We start from the raw sequence: 15773 nt of genomic DNA, 5'->3' as shown, positions 1-15773 counted from the left end.
TCACCAACTCCTGGAGCTTGTTCAAACTCATGTCCATCGAGTTGGTGATTTCATCCAGCCATCTCATCTTCTGTCATCCCCTTTTCTTTCTGCTTTCAATCTTTCCCAGCATCAGGGTCTTTTCCAATGAGACAGTTCTTTACATCCGGTGGCCAAAGGATTGGAGCTTCAGCTTCAGCATCAGTCCTTCCAATGAATATTCAGAACTGATTTCCTTTAGGATGGACTGGTTGGATCTCCTTGCTGTCCAAGGGACTCTCAAGAGTCTTCTCCAACACCACAGTTCAAAAGCATCAGTTCTTCAGTGCTCAGCTTTATGATCCAGCTCTTACATCCACACATGACTACTGGAAAAACCATAGCTTTGACTATATATGGACCTTTGTGGGTAAAGTAATGTCTCTGCTTTTTAATATGCTGTCTAGGTTGGTCATAGCTTTTCTTCCAAGGAGCAAGTGTCTTAATTTCAAGCCTGCAATCACCATCTGCAGTGATTTTGGAGCCCAAGAAAATAAAGTCTTTCACTGTTTCTGTTGTTTCCCCATCTATTTGCCATGAAGTGATGGGACCAGATGCCATGATCTTAGTCTGAGCCACCAGGGAAGCATCTTGGTCCTCATGATTACCACAAATAACCCAGAGGAATCTCATACCCACTCCTTGGGCTGTCTTAGAATGGGAAGTTTCTGGGCCAGGGGAGGGGCACCCAATGCCTCAGCCTGGGGATCACTCTGAGGCTTAGCAACCTTCAGGAGCTCCTGTAGCATAGGTACATGGCACTATCCTATAAATCTTGTTAAGTCAGCAAGTCAGGAACACTCAGTGTTGGGCTGCACTCCACGGGCCTGCAAGCCCTGTACTTACCCAGCCTCAAGACAAAAACAATAAAATTTTACAGTCTTTTTATTTTAATTTTTAAAAAATTTAAAAAAAAAAGGTTGCATTGTGCTGCATGTGGAATCTTAGTTCCCCAACCAGGGATCAGACCTGCACCTCTTGCAGAGGAAACGTGGATTCTTAACCACTGGACTGCAAAGGAAGTCCCGAAAATGCTACAGTCTTGAGGGGCCGATCAAGATTTTAGAAGTCATCAGCTGCAGCCTCTCTCTCCCAATGCAAGGGTCTCTTCTGTGTTGTCCCTGACTCACCACTTTTAACTGGGTTGGGTCGGGGGTTGTGTTCTTTCGATACTTGATGAAAAATCCCATTCTGATGGAGCATTTTCATTAAAGAGGTCTTTTACCTTGATCCAGAATTTGATTTCCATCTACCCTATCCCCTGGCTCCCCTCCTCCCTTCCTTTAAACCACACACACTAAATTTCTGGGTACTTTCTAACTGATGACCTTCCAAATATTTGAGAGTAGTAGTTGGTATTCCTTGCTTTTGCTTCTCCATGTGAAACTCCACCCTCCATGATGCTTCAGTGTTTCCGCACAGATTATGACTTCTAGATCCTTCACCACCCGGCTGGTTCCCCAGAGTCCTTCAGAGAACTCATGTCGGTGTGTGACTGGGTCTGGAGGATGCGAATGGATATGACCTCACACTCATCTCTCCATTACCTTTCATTTTATCTTCCTTTCTATCAGTATTTGTTCTCCTTCCTGTTTAAAAATGCTTGCCCTTCATAAGGGAATGAGAAAAACTGGAGTCCAGTGATTTCTACCTTCTGTTAGAAGGTAGAAAGACCTTCTGTCTTCCCAAACAGCTTTAAACTGAATTCTCAACAGGGGTGATAGGACCTCTAAGGTGGCAAAGATTGGTTCATGAGGGCAAAAGAAGGTCTAAAATATTAAAGTGGTTTTGTGGCCTTCCAAAGCAAAATCCTACTTGACAAAATCTTATTTCTGGGTATCTTATCAAAATCATAATTTCTCTTGTTGGGGAGAATTTGAATTTAGTATTTCTCTCTGGGGGGATTGCTAATGAAAAACCAGTTGGAAACACTTCTTTAAGCCAAAGTATACTTACCAAAGTGTGCAAATGTTTTTAGCATATAAAGAAGTCCCAATCTCATGAGAATCTGGCCTTCTTAATTCTCTTCTTACATGTCTATTCCCTGAAGTGTGTTCCTTTTTCCCACTAGTGTTCACACGAATGGCCTTGGGCAAGTCTGGGAAAAGCTGGCCTTAGCCAGTTACACAAGGTTCTTTACTGCAGGGCCTCCGTGTGCCTCTACATGTAGGCACACTCGTTTCTTTCTCAAAACCACCCTGGGAAGGAGCATGGTCCCTGTGCTGTGTCACAGTCTGTGAAATAGGTTATGAATTGCTCAAGGTTCCATGGCCAGGAAGTGGTGAAGGCTAGGTGCATGAGTGTTGGGCCGATCCTACCTTTCAAGTTCACATAAAACCCCCAACAAAATAGCTATAAGTATCATTTATTTAAGGCTTCCCTCGTGGCTCAGATGATAAAGAATCTGCTTGCAATGCAAGAGATCTGGGTTTGATCCCTGGGTTGGGAAGATCCCCTGGAGTAGGAAATGGCAACCCATTCCAATTTTCTTGCCTTGCTTGGAGAAGGGAAAGTCTACCCACTCCAGTATTCTGGCCTGGAGAATTCCATGGACAGAGGAGCCTGGCGGGCTATCGTCCATGGGATTGCAAAGAGTCGGACATGACTGAGCAATTAACATCACATCATTTATTTACTGTTAATGAACTTTAGGAGCTTCCCAGCTGGTGCTAGTGGTAAAGAGCCTACCTGCCAATTCAGAGGACATAAGAGATGCAGGTTTGATCCCTGGGTTGGGAAGATCCCCTGGAGTAGGAAATGGCAACCCATTCCAGTTTTCTTGCCTGGAGAATACCATGGACAGAGGAGCCCGGTGGGCTACAGTCCAGGGAGTTTCAAAGAATCGAACACTACGGAGCATGTGTGCACAGTGAACTTTACAGCCTGTGGCAGCTCCTGGGAAGAATCGCAAGCAGTTCTCGTGCAGGTCGCTCAGTAATTGTCCTGTGTGCTGGTTGGAGATGGTAGTAGGTGAGAGATTCCAACCTTCCACAAAATCCATCAATACCTCAGTGACTGCCCACCTGTTGGTTGTCCCCTTGTTCCTGTCTTGGTTTATAACTATTCAATAAGCCCTCCCTGCTCCCTTGTTCCTTTTCCCAGCCTCTGGTTGGAAATCACTGGAATTGGGCTACTTTGGCTCCTCTCCAAAGGGCCTGCAGAAGTGAGCCAGTGTGACCAGCACATTGCTTCAAACGCTAGACTGGATCTGGCCGCTAAGACCTTGAACTTGGAAGGCACCCAGTCCAGTGCCTCGCAAACACAGGGCTCCGAAAAATGCCAGCGCTTCTCATTTTCATCCTCATGCTCGTTTCTTGTCTAAAGTCACACTCTGGCTTCTCATCTGGGTTTTACTTTCCGTTTCTGAAATTTGTTCTTGCAAGATCTTACCCATCTGACATCCCAAAGCAGAGCGCAGGGCTTTCCTGTAACCTTACCTGCAACCTCACACCTGGCCTTGAGAGGGGTGCCTCTTCAGGCAGGTGGCCCTCAGGTAAGGTAATTATGTGTGTGCCTCACCCCACCCTACATCTCATACGAAAACTACTTTGGAACTCTGAGATGCGGGGGCAAGGAAAACAGCCATAGTCCAGGAAAAGGATTTTTATTTTATTTAAAAATTATTTACAATGTATTGAGGCTTCATAAATACTTTATTTCAAAATCCTCTTTTTTTTTTAACCTGAAGAAAATCTTGGGATGGGGTGGGGTAAAGGGAGAGGAGTGGTGACAGGCTCTTTAGGGGTTTTGCAAAGAGACGGGTGTAAAGCAACAGCAGTGACCTAAGGGGTAATGAAAGGAAGACCAGCCAGGCGCAACCCTTGGGTCAGTGGCCAGCTGGGCAAGAAGACTGCATGACTGCAGACCTTGTTTGAAACAGCATTCACCGGTTTGGGTCAGAGGCACCCAGCACCAAGGGCTGACACTCTGGCTGTTTCTACCAGGCAAGGGTAGGTGTTGGGGGTGGGTGGTAGCTGTGTTATTTACGAGAAGTCATGCACTGCTGAGCCTCAGGCAGGGCCAGGCAAAGGATGTGAAGTCAATAACACACTGCTGAGAAAGGCAAAGTCCACTTCCACATGCTGTGCCCCTCCTGTCTGCAGACACCTGCTGGGGTTTGGTGGGGACCCAGTTACGTGGGTGTACGCTGTACAATACCATAGGGTATGCCAAGGACTTCTGACGATTTCCACTTGGTGGGTGCCAGCTTTCGCCATCGATTTGATGGACACTTGGGAAGACCATTTACAACTAAAAATCTGTCTCAAACTACGCAGTATTCACTTCATTCTGCATTGCAGAAACTCTGGGCTGAAAGTTCCACTAGTTAAAATAGTGGATTTTAATACTTTACGGGTCTGAGAACTTTGAGAATCATATGAAAGCTTTACCCTCTGGAAAACACACATAAGAAGGCAGACACTAAATTCTGACAGTTAGGGGTTTCATAGATCCTCTAAGTCCAACAATGGACCCCCCTGGAGTGACGGACCCCAAGTTAAGAACCCCTGAGGTAAATGTTCCCGTGGGTAAGCATTTTCTTTTGAGATGCAAATAACCCAGAGGAATGATCAGTTTCTCCACCCTCTATGTGATTATTGATTGAATGGGTATAGGGAGGTGGGAGTAATGGTTTTGGAGGAAGATGAGGGAAGCCTGAGAATTACATCCCCAGAGAAAAGTTAGGGAATGGTTTTGAGATGAGCACTGGATCACTGGATCCCTGATCGAGGGAACCCAATGGGTGGGATATACATCAGAAAGGGATACAGGTGTCCCAAAGACAACCTTCACTTCCACATTTTCCATAAGGCTGGCTCTGTGGTTTCTGATCAGTTTACTCTTCAAGCAGGTTCGTGCAGTCATCCTGCCATCTGGTGGTCACGCTTGGAATTGCACCTGTCCCAAGTGAAGCGAAGCGAGGTTCAAGTTGCTCAGTCGCATCGGATTCTTTGCGACCCCATGGACTATACAGTCCATGAAATTCTCCAGGCAAGAATACTGGAGTGAGCATCCTTTCCCTTCTATAGGGGATCTTCCCAACCCAGGAATCGAACCCAGGTCTCCTGCATTGCAGGCGGATCTTTACCAGCTGAGCCACAAGGGAAGCCCAACATCAGGTGAAAATGGTGTTCAATGTACCAGCTCTCTCTGGTACTTTATTCAGAGATCTGGTACATTCTCAGAATAAAGTACACTCAGCTGACTTGACGGAGTGGAGAAAAGGGTGGGGGTGGGGGAATGGACAAAAAAAGAAGAGTGATTCTTCCATGTTCCTGTGCAATACACACTGAAGCCGCGTGAGAGCTTGCATCCTTCTTGGCTGACCTGGGCACTCTTTGGTTTGTCATGGCTAAAACTTTTCCACATATATATATATATATATATATATATTTTAAAATGTAAAACCTGAAGTTCCATCTCTGGCTCCCAAATGGGTTTCTCTTCTTCTTGCTCCTCCTCTTCCAGAGCAGATTTACTGATGGACTGATGACTACTAATCAGGAGCCAAAACAGATGTGTCCCTGGGAAATACAGTGACTTGAGGGTCCATCTTACATTCTTTTCATTCCAGCCGAGACACACCTCCCAGGCTGCTGGAACCCTCTTCTAACAGGAAACTGGTCACCAACAGTTTTCTGTCCTGTAACGTCACACGGCAGCATGACTGAGTCCCGCTGCTCTAATGTTCTGGAGAAATTCTTGGTGTGTCTCCCGAACTACCCCTCCTACCTGCTGCCCCAGCCTCCTTTGTTCTCTGCCAGTGGCACCTTTTGAGCTAAGGGAAGCATGAATATGGTGCCAAGGGACACCAAGGAACAGGAAGTGCATCAGGGGTTAGCCTAGAGTGGCATTGTCAGCCTGGGGTCATTTCTTCTGCAGTCCCAGACTGTGCTGTGGACGAGATCATTTCCAGCATGTTCCACTGAGGCACCTCCTTCCGTCACGGCCACCGCAAGGCTCTGAGTCAAACTGGAGGCAATGAGAGAAAATCTGCCACACCGATGGCTAGGGGTGAAGAGGTGGTAAAGAAAGCAGTACGCTCTGTCACCAGTGGGAGGCCTTGGGGAGAAGCAGACGACGGGAGGATGGGTTCTCCCCAGCGCTCTGGAATCTCACGCCCCCAGTGGACGCCAACAGCCCTGTCATGTGATGAGAGGCGTTAAGTTGGAGTTCTCCTCAGAGGTTCTCTCTCCATCTGGTGACCTCTTCCTTTTTCGACCACCTGAAAAACACATTTTCTAAGGGTCAGTCTGTAAGGCTGGGAGAACATGAGTACTCTCTCGGGGGCCCAAGCGCTCTTCAAAATAGAAGCAGGAATGGAGACAAAGCCCTCGATAGTTTGGCAGTAGCCTGCATTGTCTCCAGGTGCTGACATCAGCATATGCACGTCTTGAAGGATTAGAATGCACCTTCCACCTGAGATGACATCTCCAAAAAGCCACACGTCCAGACTAGTACCAATATAGGGAGATTTCCTGGACGGGATCGAGCGAGGCCCACACGGTGTCCCAGGAGCATGCCTCCTCATCCTCAGCTCAAATGGTTGCCAGACACCCTCAGAAAGAAGACTGGTCTCACGGACGTTGATGTCCCTGAGCCAGAGGTGGCGGTGTAGCTGGGAGCCATCCCCAGGGACCTGCACTTTCTAGATCAGAGGCAACCTCCCTCTGCACTGGGGTATGTGGGGGTGGAAGGGTACTCTGTTCCCAGCTCCATTGTTTTTGGAAAGGACTATATTTCACCTTGTTCTCCCTGCCATGGACTTCCTTCCACAGAGGATATTGCTCTCCTTTTTATTGAGTTTCCTGAACACAAATTTTCTTTAAAAGACCAGGTTGTAAGTATTTTAGGTTTTGCAGGCCATTTGGTCCCTGTTGCAACTACCCAACTCTGCCATTGTGGCCATCAAAGACTAGTGGGTTCTATAATCCAACAAAGTCAAAGTGAAAGTGTCTGACTCTTTGCGACCCTATGGACGGTAGCCTGCCAGGCTCCCCTGTCCGGGGAATTCTCTAGGCAAGAATACTGGAGTGGGTTGCCATTCCCTTCTCCAGGGGATCTTCCCAACCCAGGGATCAAACCCAGGTCTCCCACATTGGAGGCAGATTCTTTACTGCCTGAGCTACAGGGAAGCCTCCTTATTTTTTATAGGAATGGGCAGGGGAGGAGGTCAGGATTTGATCTGTGGCCATGGTTTACAGACTCCTGCCCTAGACAACTACCCACTGAATGGCACAGATGCCCAAACTATTGAGGGTGCAGTACCTGCCCAAACCCCATTACAGGTTTCCACAATTGTAGCTCATTAGGGTTCCCAAAAGGAGTCAATGTTTTCTCCTTCAGGAGTAAGATCCTAGCATGTTTTCGTACTAACCAGCTGGTGGGTGGTTTTCATCCTGGTAAAGAAGTACTCACTCAAGGTTCTCAGCAACTTCCTGCCCATGGTTTCCTCCAAGTCACTGCTGCAGGGGCTGGCCTCTGTGTCCACGTTGATATGACAACATTCACTATCTGATGCTGAGAAAAAGAAAAGAAGAAAGAACACAAGCCTTTCCACCTGAACACCCAGGGATCCAGGTAGGGTGTTTTTTGTCAATGTTCCTTGGCAGGTGAAAGCTCAAAACCAGAGCCAAGGCAGTGGTGGCTGTAACATAGAAGGGATGTCCAGGAAGAAAAAGGCTCTAATTACTTAGCAAGAGGCTTTTTAGGGCCACAAAAGGAACTAAGAAACAAGAGAAGAGGAGCAGGAATCCAACTTTCCAAGCACTGTTAGGTCAGACAGAGACGGGAACACGAGCATTTCCACTCAGTATCTGCCAGATAAGAAGCACCTTGGAGGACAGGCCGGGTGTCACCTCACACTCCTCTCCTTGCATGGACCGTGCAAAATCACAGGGCTCAGTAACAACTAAGCTCATGTGCTCTCTTCTTCCACCAAACCCAGGGGGGATTCAGAGAACTGCCCGATCTGAGAGCTGGAAAGGGACCCAGGCCCTGACCACCAATGCCTCTGAATCTCATTGGGGAGGCAGATGGTGTGGTGGGCTGGGCAAGTCGTTTCCCTTCTCTGGGCGTAGGCCCTTTTGTGTCATATGAGGAGGATAGACTGGAATAATCTCCAAAGACTGGCCCATCTCCTCTATTCTCATTCCTTTGATATAAACTTCTTGCTACATGTGTTAGCTATTAAAATCAGTGTGCACAGGAGGAAAACCATCATTCTAAATTCAGGTCCTGGAGTTGTGATTATGCATATCCTCGATTTTCTGAGTTAGCTACAAGTTCAAACACGTTGTCTCACTGACTTCAAAAGTCTGTGAGCACTTGTCAGGCCACTGCTCTGGACCTGGGGGATCTCAGACTTGCGGACTGGGGTGGGTCTGGAGGCGGGATGGGTGCTGGCCTTGGGGTCGTTGGTGTAGGGGGCGGCAGAATACATGGAGATGACTAGCTTGATGAGGCAAGCATAGAAGGATCTCAGGACTGGTGGGACGCTTGGAGCTTGGAGCAACACTGCAGTCAAGACAGGAGTATTCAGTGTCTCCATAGGAGGTGCTATGATCTCAGAGATCAGGACAGATCCTACAGATTACTGCTAGTCTCAGGGACTCAAAGAAAGGGAAGAGCCCTGCCAGTAAGAGCAAAGGCTGACCTCAGTTTCCTAATCTACGTGCTCAATTGCTCATTTGTGTCCGACTCTTTGCAACCCCAAGGACTGTAACCTGCCAGGCTCCTCGGTACATGGGAATTCTTCAGGCAAGAATATTGGAGTGGGTTGTCATGCCCTCCTTCAGGCGATCTTCCCAACCCAGGGATTTAACCCAGGACTCCTGCATTGCAGGTGGGTTCTATACTGTCTTGAGCCACCATGGAAGCCCTTCCTAGTCTATAAATTAGGCCTAATAATAACTTCCTAATATTTAGGGAGCACAGTATCAGTACTGTGATGCGCCATCCTATAAATGTTATTTCATTTCTGCTCAAAACTACTTCATGAAGTAGCCACCGTGATTTTTATCTATTAACATAAGGAAGAATTGGTTTCCTTGGATGCTCAGTGGTAAAGTACCCATCTGCTAATGCAGGGAAGTTTGATTCTGGGTTGGGAAGTTCCCCTGGAAAAGGAAATGGCAACCCACTCCAGTATTCTTGCCTAGGAAACACCATGGTCAGAGGAGCCTGGTGGGCTACAGTCCACGGGGACGCAAAAACGTCAGACATGACTGAGCGACTAAAAAACAAACATAAGGAAAGATATCTATTAAGCTAACGGAACCGAGTCTCAGGTTCAAGTAACTTGCCTAAAGTTGCCGAACTCCTAAATGGGGAAGCCGAGGTCTGAATCCAGGTGGAAACCTAGCTAACAGTGTTCTGAGAACAAACTACCGCGGATCTGATGCCTGGGAGAGGCATAGTAAGCCTTAATGTTCCTTCCCTGGTAGCATAAGGAAGTGGGGAGTTTTACGTGGGGGCTCTGGTCCCAGACTTCCCTCACCTGGCTCACCTAGGGCCATACCAGGACCCAACGGCCTTGACCCATTCCCCCTTTACTCCCACGGGACTCAGTTTCCCTCCCTGACCTGCTCTAGCGGGCACAGCGGCAGGGGACAGCGAGAGCTGTTGCGTGTTCTGCTCCTCAAAGTCGGTCATTTCCTCCCGGGTGAAGGCCATCTCCTCCATCCTCAGGTACACGACCTCGCCGGGACTTCTCAGCCCATCTGAGCGGCTGCCTGGGGAGGACAGTAAGTGTGTCACCTCCCTGTTCTGGAGGAGACCTGGGGCTCCCTGCGGACGAGACTGCAGCTCTGGGCGGGGCCGAGGAGGGAGGCGGGCAGTCCCTGGCCGGGCTCATCACCTCCCAACCGGCTTACACGGCAGGCTGCTCCGGTGGCTCAGGAGGGTGGCAGCAGGGTCATCCTTGGGAGTCTGGGGTGTGCCCCGGGTCGTGGAGGCCTCCATGTCGGGGGACTGGGGTGAGCTCTCCATGTGGCAGGCGGTGAGCGCGTTCTGGTACTGCTGCCGTGTGACCTGGAAGATGGAGGCAGAGAGGTGGGTCGAGGTCAGAAGTTGGGCAGACCCCTCCCTGGACCTGGCTCACCTTCCTGAGCTCAGAAGCACCCCCAGTAAGGTTCTGTGGAAGCTTTGGCCTTGGTGGTCTGGGATCCATGTTCTGGGGCCCAGCAGTTAAGGGGCAAAGAGGGAACCCCTTTGCCACCAGCGTTCTTCTGTTCATTTTTATTGGCTCTGGACTCTTACACATGGAGGAACCTTCTCCTGAGACCCAGGAGAGGATGGAAGGCCTTTCAGTGAGCAGGCGGTTGCCCATGGAGAGGTTTAAAACACAGGCTTATGTTGTTGCCAAGGGCCCTCTTCCTAACGGGCAGTCAATGGGGACTCAGCAAGAACAAGATCCCCAACTTGTGTAGAGGCTGAAATAAGAAACCTCCATATGAAGAACATAAACTTTGGCAAAACCACGGATGAAGTCACTTTATTACTACTGTTTTTTCTAATGACTTCCATAATCATATAGGAATCCATTTGATAAATCCTTCAAGAAAGTACTGCCAGGAAGAAGCTCCTTTCTGTAGATGCACTGTATACTTCTTTATATTGAATGAGGACTCAAATATCCACTAGGTTTCCTTTTTTTCCTTTTATGACAGGAAGCTCACAAATTTATTTATTTGCAGTAACAAACTCATTCCTGATAGTATTTGCACCAAATTGGCTTGTAATCTCAACTTTTTATTTAAAACATCATTGAGTTATTTATTTTTGGAAATCCTATGTATTACTGGAAGTGCTATAAATATACTAAAGAGATGGAACTGATGATATGATTTTCAGATGTTGGTGAAGTGCTAATGTTACGCAGAAGAGTTTGCTTTTGCAGACAGACATTGTAATATGAGAATAAAACCTTCCATCCATTCAGTGCATTATGGCTTACAGAGCACTCAGGAATGCGTTATCTCCTTTGGGCACCATGGCTGCAGGGGGGTAAGCATGAGAGGTCCTGTGATGCCCATTTTACAAATAAGGAAATGACGTTCAGAAAGGTTGGGGATTTGCCTAAGCTTTAACAGTTAGCAAGCCTTCAGAGTTCCAGCACTGAGATGTGCATTCTGCTTGGGAAAGTGCTACTCATCCTCAGGGGCCAGGGAGAGGGAAAGCGAGGTGGGACTGTAGAATTCCAAGTTCTCTGAGGAGAAACTCCTCAGGGTCTGATAATGGGCAGGATCTGCCCTTGCAATCTGGTCATTTCAGTTTAAAGGGCCTTTACGCTTGCTGTCCAGGGGAAAGCATCTGAGCTCACCTCTGTACATTGTAAATGCATCTGGCTGCATTAGGCTGCCTTTCACAAAACTTTAGGGGAGGTCCCTCCAAAATTGCTATGTTATTTTGGGGGCCCATAGGCATCAGGTGGGAGAAGACAATGGCAACCCACTCCAGTACTCTTGCATGGAAAATCCCATGGATGGAGGAGCCTGGTAGGCTGAAGTCCCTGGGGTCGCCAAGAGTCGGACACAACTGAGCGATTTCACTTTCACTTTTCACTTTCATGCATTGGAGAAGGAAATGGCAACCCACTCCAGTGTTCTTGCCTGGAGAATCCCAGGGACGGGGGAGCCTGGTGGGCTGCCGTCTATGGGGTCACACAGAGTCGGACACTACTGAAGCGACTTAGCAGCAGCAGCAGCAGGCATCAGATGACTGAAGAGAAGTAGGATACATGGTCTGAGCCAAGGTTATTATCAAAACTCAGTCTTCTAATGTTACCATGGGTTTCTAAAGGTGACGCTTTCTTTGGAGTCTTGAAGTTTCTCCTGGCTTAAACAACAGGAAAATGTCCTAAATGACTCTTGGTAAGCTCAACAAAGCACTTGATATTATTCTATTTGGGTTCTTTTAACTAGTTAGTTTAGATTTGGCTTCCAGTTTAGTTCCCTGGTGACTCAGATGGTAAAGAATCTGCCTGCAATGCAGGAGACCTGGGATCAATCCCTGGGTCAGGAAGATCTGGAGAAGGGAATGGCTGCCCACTCTAGTATTCTTGCCTGGAGAATTCCATGGGCAGAGGAGCCTGGAGGGCCACATATAGTCCATGGGGTCCCAAAGAGTTGGACATGGCTAAATAACTAACACTTTTACTTTTTCACTTTTAGTTAAAGACCAAATGATTCTTTGCCTAAAAACTATGGTGTAAAACACACTGCCTATTCAAGACAAAGGCATTGGGCAATGCCTTGGTTACCTGCTCTAGGGATCTCACAGCCTTGCTTTCACAATGCTTCTCTTTTAAGTTAGAAAAGTCACAAACAAATATGATGTCAACGAAAATGAAAGTTGCTCAGTTGTGTCTGACTCTTTGCCACGCCCTGGACTGTTGCCTGCATGCTCTTTTGTCCATGGAATTCTCCAGGCCAGAATACTGGAGTGGGTAGCTGTTTCGTTCTCCAGGGGATCTTCCCAACCCAGGGATTGAACCCAGGTCTTCCGCATTGCAGGTGGATTTTTTACCATCTGCGTCAAAGTGCCACCTTAAAAGAAATTTGAGAAGGCACTAGCCAAATGTATTCAGCAAATCTCTCCAGCTGCATTTCTAGATCCAAGCATCACTTTTTGTCAGTTCCCTCCTTCTGTTCACCTGTGGAGCCTTTTCTACCTAGCACAGTACTATCCAAGAAAAAGATAATGTGAGATCACATAGGTAAATTTTTTTTTGGCCGAGCAGCATGTGGGATCTAAGCTGCCTGACCAAGAATTGAAACCATGCCTCCTGCATTGAAAGTGCAGAGTCTTAACCACTGGACCACTAGGGAAACCCCCACATAGGTAATTTAAAATTCTCTAGTCGTCACGTTTTTAAAAAAGTAAAAGCAAACAGGTGAAATAATTTTATATATTTCATTTAGCTTAACATATCCAAAATAGCTTCACTTCAATGTGTCACCAATATAAAATAATTAATGAGGAATCTTACATTCTTCTTTGTATCAAGTCTTTGGAATCCGATATGTATTTTACATTCTAGCAAACCTCAGTTTGGATGAGCCACATTTCATGTGCTCAACAGCCACCTATGGCCACTGGATTCTGTATCAGACACTGACGGTCCAGCAGATCAACTAGATAGCTCTGCCCAGTTTCGACAGTCCAGCCTGGCACGGCCCCAGTGTCCCGCTGCTTGCCAGCACAGAACCTCTGGTCCGGCTTAGCCCCTCTTTTACATTCCTTGAGTGCGCCATGCTCACTTGCCTCCCATACCCCTTCCTTCCTTCTCCCTCTTGGCCTTGCCTTCACTCACCTTTTATTCCTTCCTAATTCTTAAAGGCCCAGTGCTTTCTCCAGGCAATACAGTGCTTAAAGTGTCATAGGATTTCATAATCAGTTAGATGCTACCCTGCATTGGTCACTGTCGTTTGACTTATGGTTCTTTTCCCCAATTACATTTCTTGAGTACAGCTCATGGTGCCTAGAACCATCGTTAACTGCTTACCAAATACTTACTGATTGGCACCAAGCGAATGAAACCACTGTTCAAAGGACACCATGTTCTTATTCTCTTTTCACTACTGTAGCTACCATTTCTTAGCAATAGCTTGAGTTCAAGTTGTCTTTTACTGTAGCCAATTAAGAACCCAGTTCAGTTCAGTTCAGTTCAGTTGCTCAGTCGTGTCCAACTCTTTGCGACCCCATGAATCGCAGCACGCCAGGCCTCCCTGTCCATCACCAGCTCCCGGAGTTTGCTCTAACTCATGTGCATCGAGTCGGTGATGCCATCCAACCATCTCCTCCTCTGTTGTCCCCTTCTCCTGCCCCCAATCCCTCCCAGCATCAGAGTCCTTTCCAATGAGTCAACTCTTTGCATGAGGTGGCCAAAGTATTGGAGTTTTAGCCTCAGCATCAGTCCTTCCAATGAACACCCAGGACTGGTCTCCTTTAGGATGGACTGGTTGGATTTCCCTGCAGTCCAAGGGACTTGCAAAAGTCTTCTCCAGCACCACAGTTCAAAAGCATCAATTCTTCAGTGTTCAGCTTTCTTCACAGTCCAACTCTCACATCCATACATGACCACTCAACTGTCCTCTAAATTACAAAAGAAATGGAGATCAGTTGATCTCGAAACTAACAGGAGTTAAAGGTACCCTTTGGGACATTTTGACTTAGCAGTCAATGCGTCCAGAAGTTCACCTTTCAGCCAGAGTGATGTTTCCAATCCTCTTATGGTGTTCTGCTTACATTTTCAACTCTTGGGTGGTTTATTCATCCCTCAAGGGCTTCTCTGGTAGCTCATTGGTAAAGTATCCACCTGCCAGTGCTCGAGATGAGGGTTCAATCCCAGGTCAGGAAGATCCCCTGGGGAAGGAAATGGCAACCCATGCCAGAATTCTTGCCTGGGAATCCCATAGACAGTAGAACCTGGCGGGCTACAGTCCATGGAGTCCCAGAAGAGTTGGACACAACTTAGTGATTAAACAGCAACAGAAATTAATTCCTCAAAACACAATTTTGCAATTTAGAGATTCTGCCTCCAGATGGTGATGGGGCATCTGGGCCATGGTTACAATTCACTATATAATGTCTGCCAAATATTCTTAATTTAAAGATGATATTAATATTTATGGAATACATTAAAGAATTCCTAAAGATTCTTTGGTACCTTCATAACTTATTAATGCCTATTAATCATGGCTTTGGGACTTTCCCAGTGGCTCAGTGGTAAAAAATCCACTTGCACTGCAGGAGACTTAGGAGACGAGGGTTTGATCCCTGGGTTGAGTTGATCTCCTGGAGGATGGCATGGCAACCCACTCCAATATTCTTGCTTGGATAATCCCATGGTCAGAGAAGCCTGGTGGGCTTCAGTCCGTAGGGTCACAAAGAGCTGGACATGACTGAAGTGACTGAGCATGCACGCACGCACACACACACAAACACACACAGACACAATCATGGCTTTAATACCTTTCCCAGATACTCACTGGATATTGGATATACCTTTCTTTCTAATTTTATATTGAACTCAAATTACTCCTGGACTTAATGAACAGTTCTAGAAGTTAGTCTGTTGGACAGGAAAAGCCTCTGCAGCCAGTCACAGGGGCTTTGGCCAGTGAAATCACCCCTGAGCTTTCTCAAAAACTCTCTTTGTATTAAAAAAAAAAGGTGGGTTTGAGGAGGTGAGTAAAAGAGCAACCTGAACATGGCCCTAAAAGTCCATTCAGTCAGGAGAAAAATGTCATCTTAACTTATATTAAAAAACAAAACAGAAAAATCAAACCCTTATGTTAAACAAGAGCTTGAACTTACAATGTTCCCTTCCGTAGAACAACCCATTGCAATTGAAGTTTTTAAGTGACTTGAACCACAAGTTGAAAGAGATTTCTGAATAATACTTTACTAGGTTTCTAGCCTTCCCTAAATTTCTACTTCTGACATGTAGCTTTCTCAATTTCAGAATATCTAGGTAGACAAAAGGACCATGTGCAGTGATGCCCTGCTGCCCCAGTCACAGCAAGGCCCTCTGGCCTGAGATAAAGGATAACACCTGTACCTGAAAACTGACCGCGGATTTGGAGTTCTCAGCATGCCACTGGCTCACTGTCAGGAAAGAGACATTCCTTTTAAGTTCCCTGTTATTTATAGAATGTTCCATTTGTTTTTAGGAGTGGATACATGAGCTATGTGAGATCAACTGTAAGTTTTAGGAAAATCCTTACAAACTTAGTGTAGGGTATTCATCC

General features: G+C 46.8%; 1 protein-coding gene across 3 annotated transcripts in view; it reads right to left on the bottom strand.

The window, feature by feature from the left end:
* Positions 1–3606: 3606 nt before the first annotated feature.
* CNNM1 (cyclin and CBS domain divalent metal cation transport mediator 1) overlaps positions 3607–15773 on the bottom strand; it is a 72421-nt gene continuing 60254 nt past the window's right edge. For 2 of the 3 annotated variants that reach the window (XM_005225629.5, NM_001206394.2), the window contains 4 exons: positions 9894–10050; positions 9603–9752; positions 7438–7539; positions 3607–6244 (listed from right to left, as the gene is read on the bottom strand). In XM_005225629.5, coding sequence (XP_005225686.1) covers positions 6165–6244; positions 7438–7539; positions 9603–9752; positions 9894–10050 — 489 coding nt within the window. In that variant the 3' untranslated portion in view covers positions 3607–6164. The other variant, XM_059881949.1, reaches the window with a different exon arrangement.

This window comes from Bos taurus, chromosome 26 (genome assembly GCF_002263795.3).
Source record: "Bos taurus isolate L1 Dominette 01449 registration number 42190680 breed Hereford chromosome 26, ARS-UCD2.0, whole genome shotgun sequence".
NCBI classification, from domain to species: Eukaryota; Metazoa; Chordata; class Mammalia; order Artiodactyla; family Bovidae; genus Bos; species Bos taurus.
This window is presented reverse-complemented; position numbering and strand designations above follow the sequence as displayed.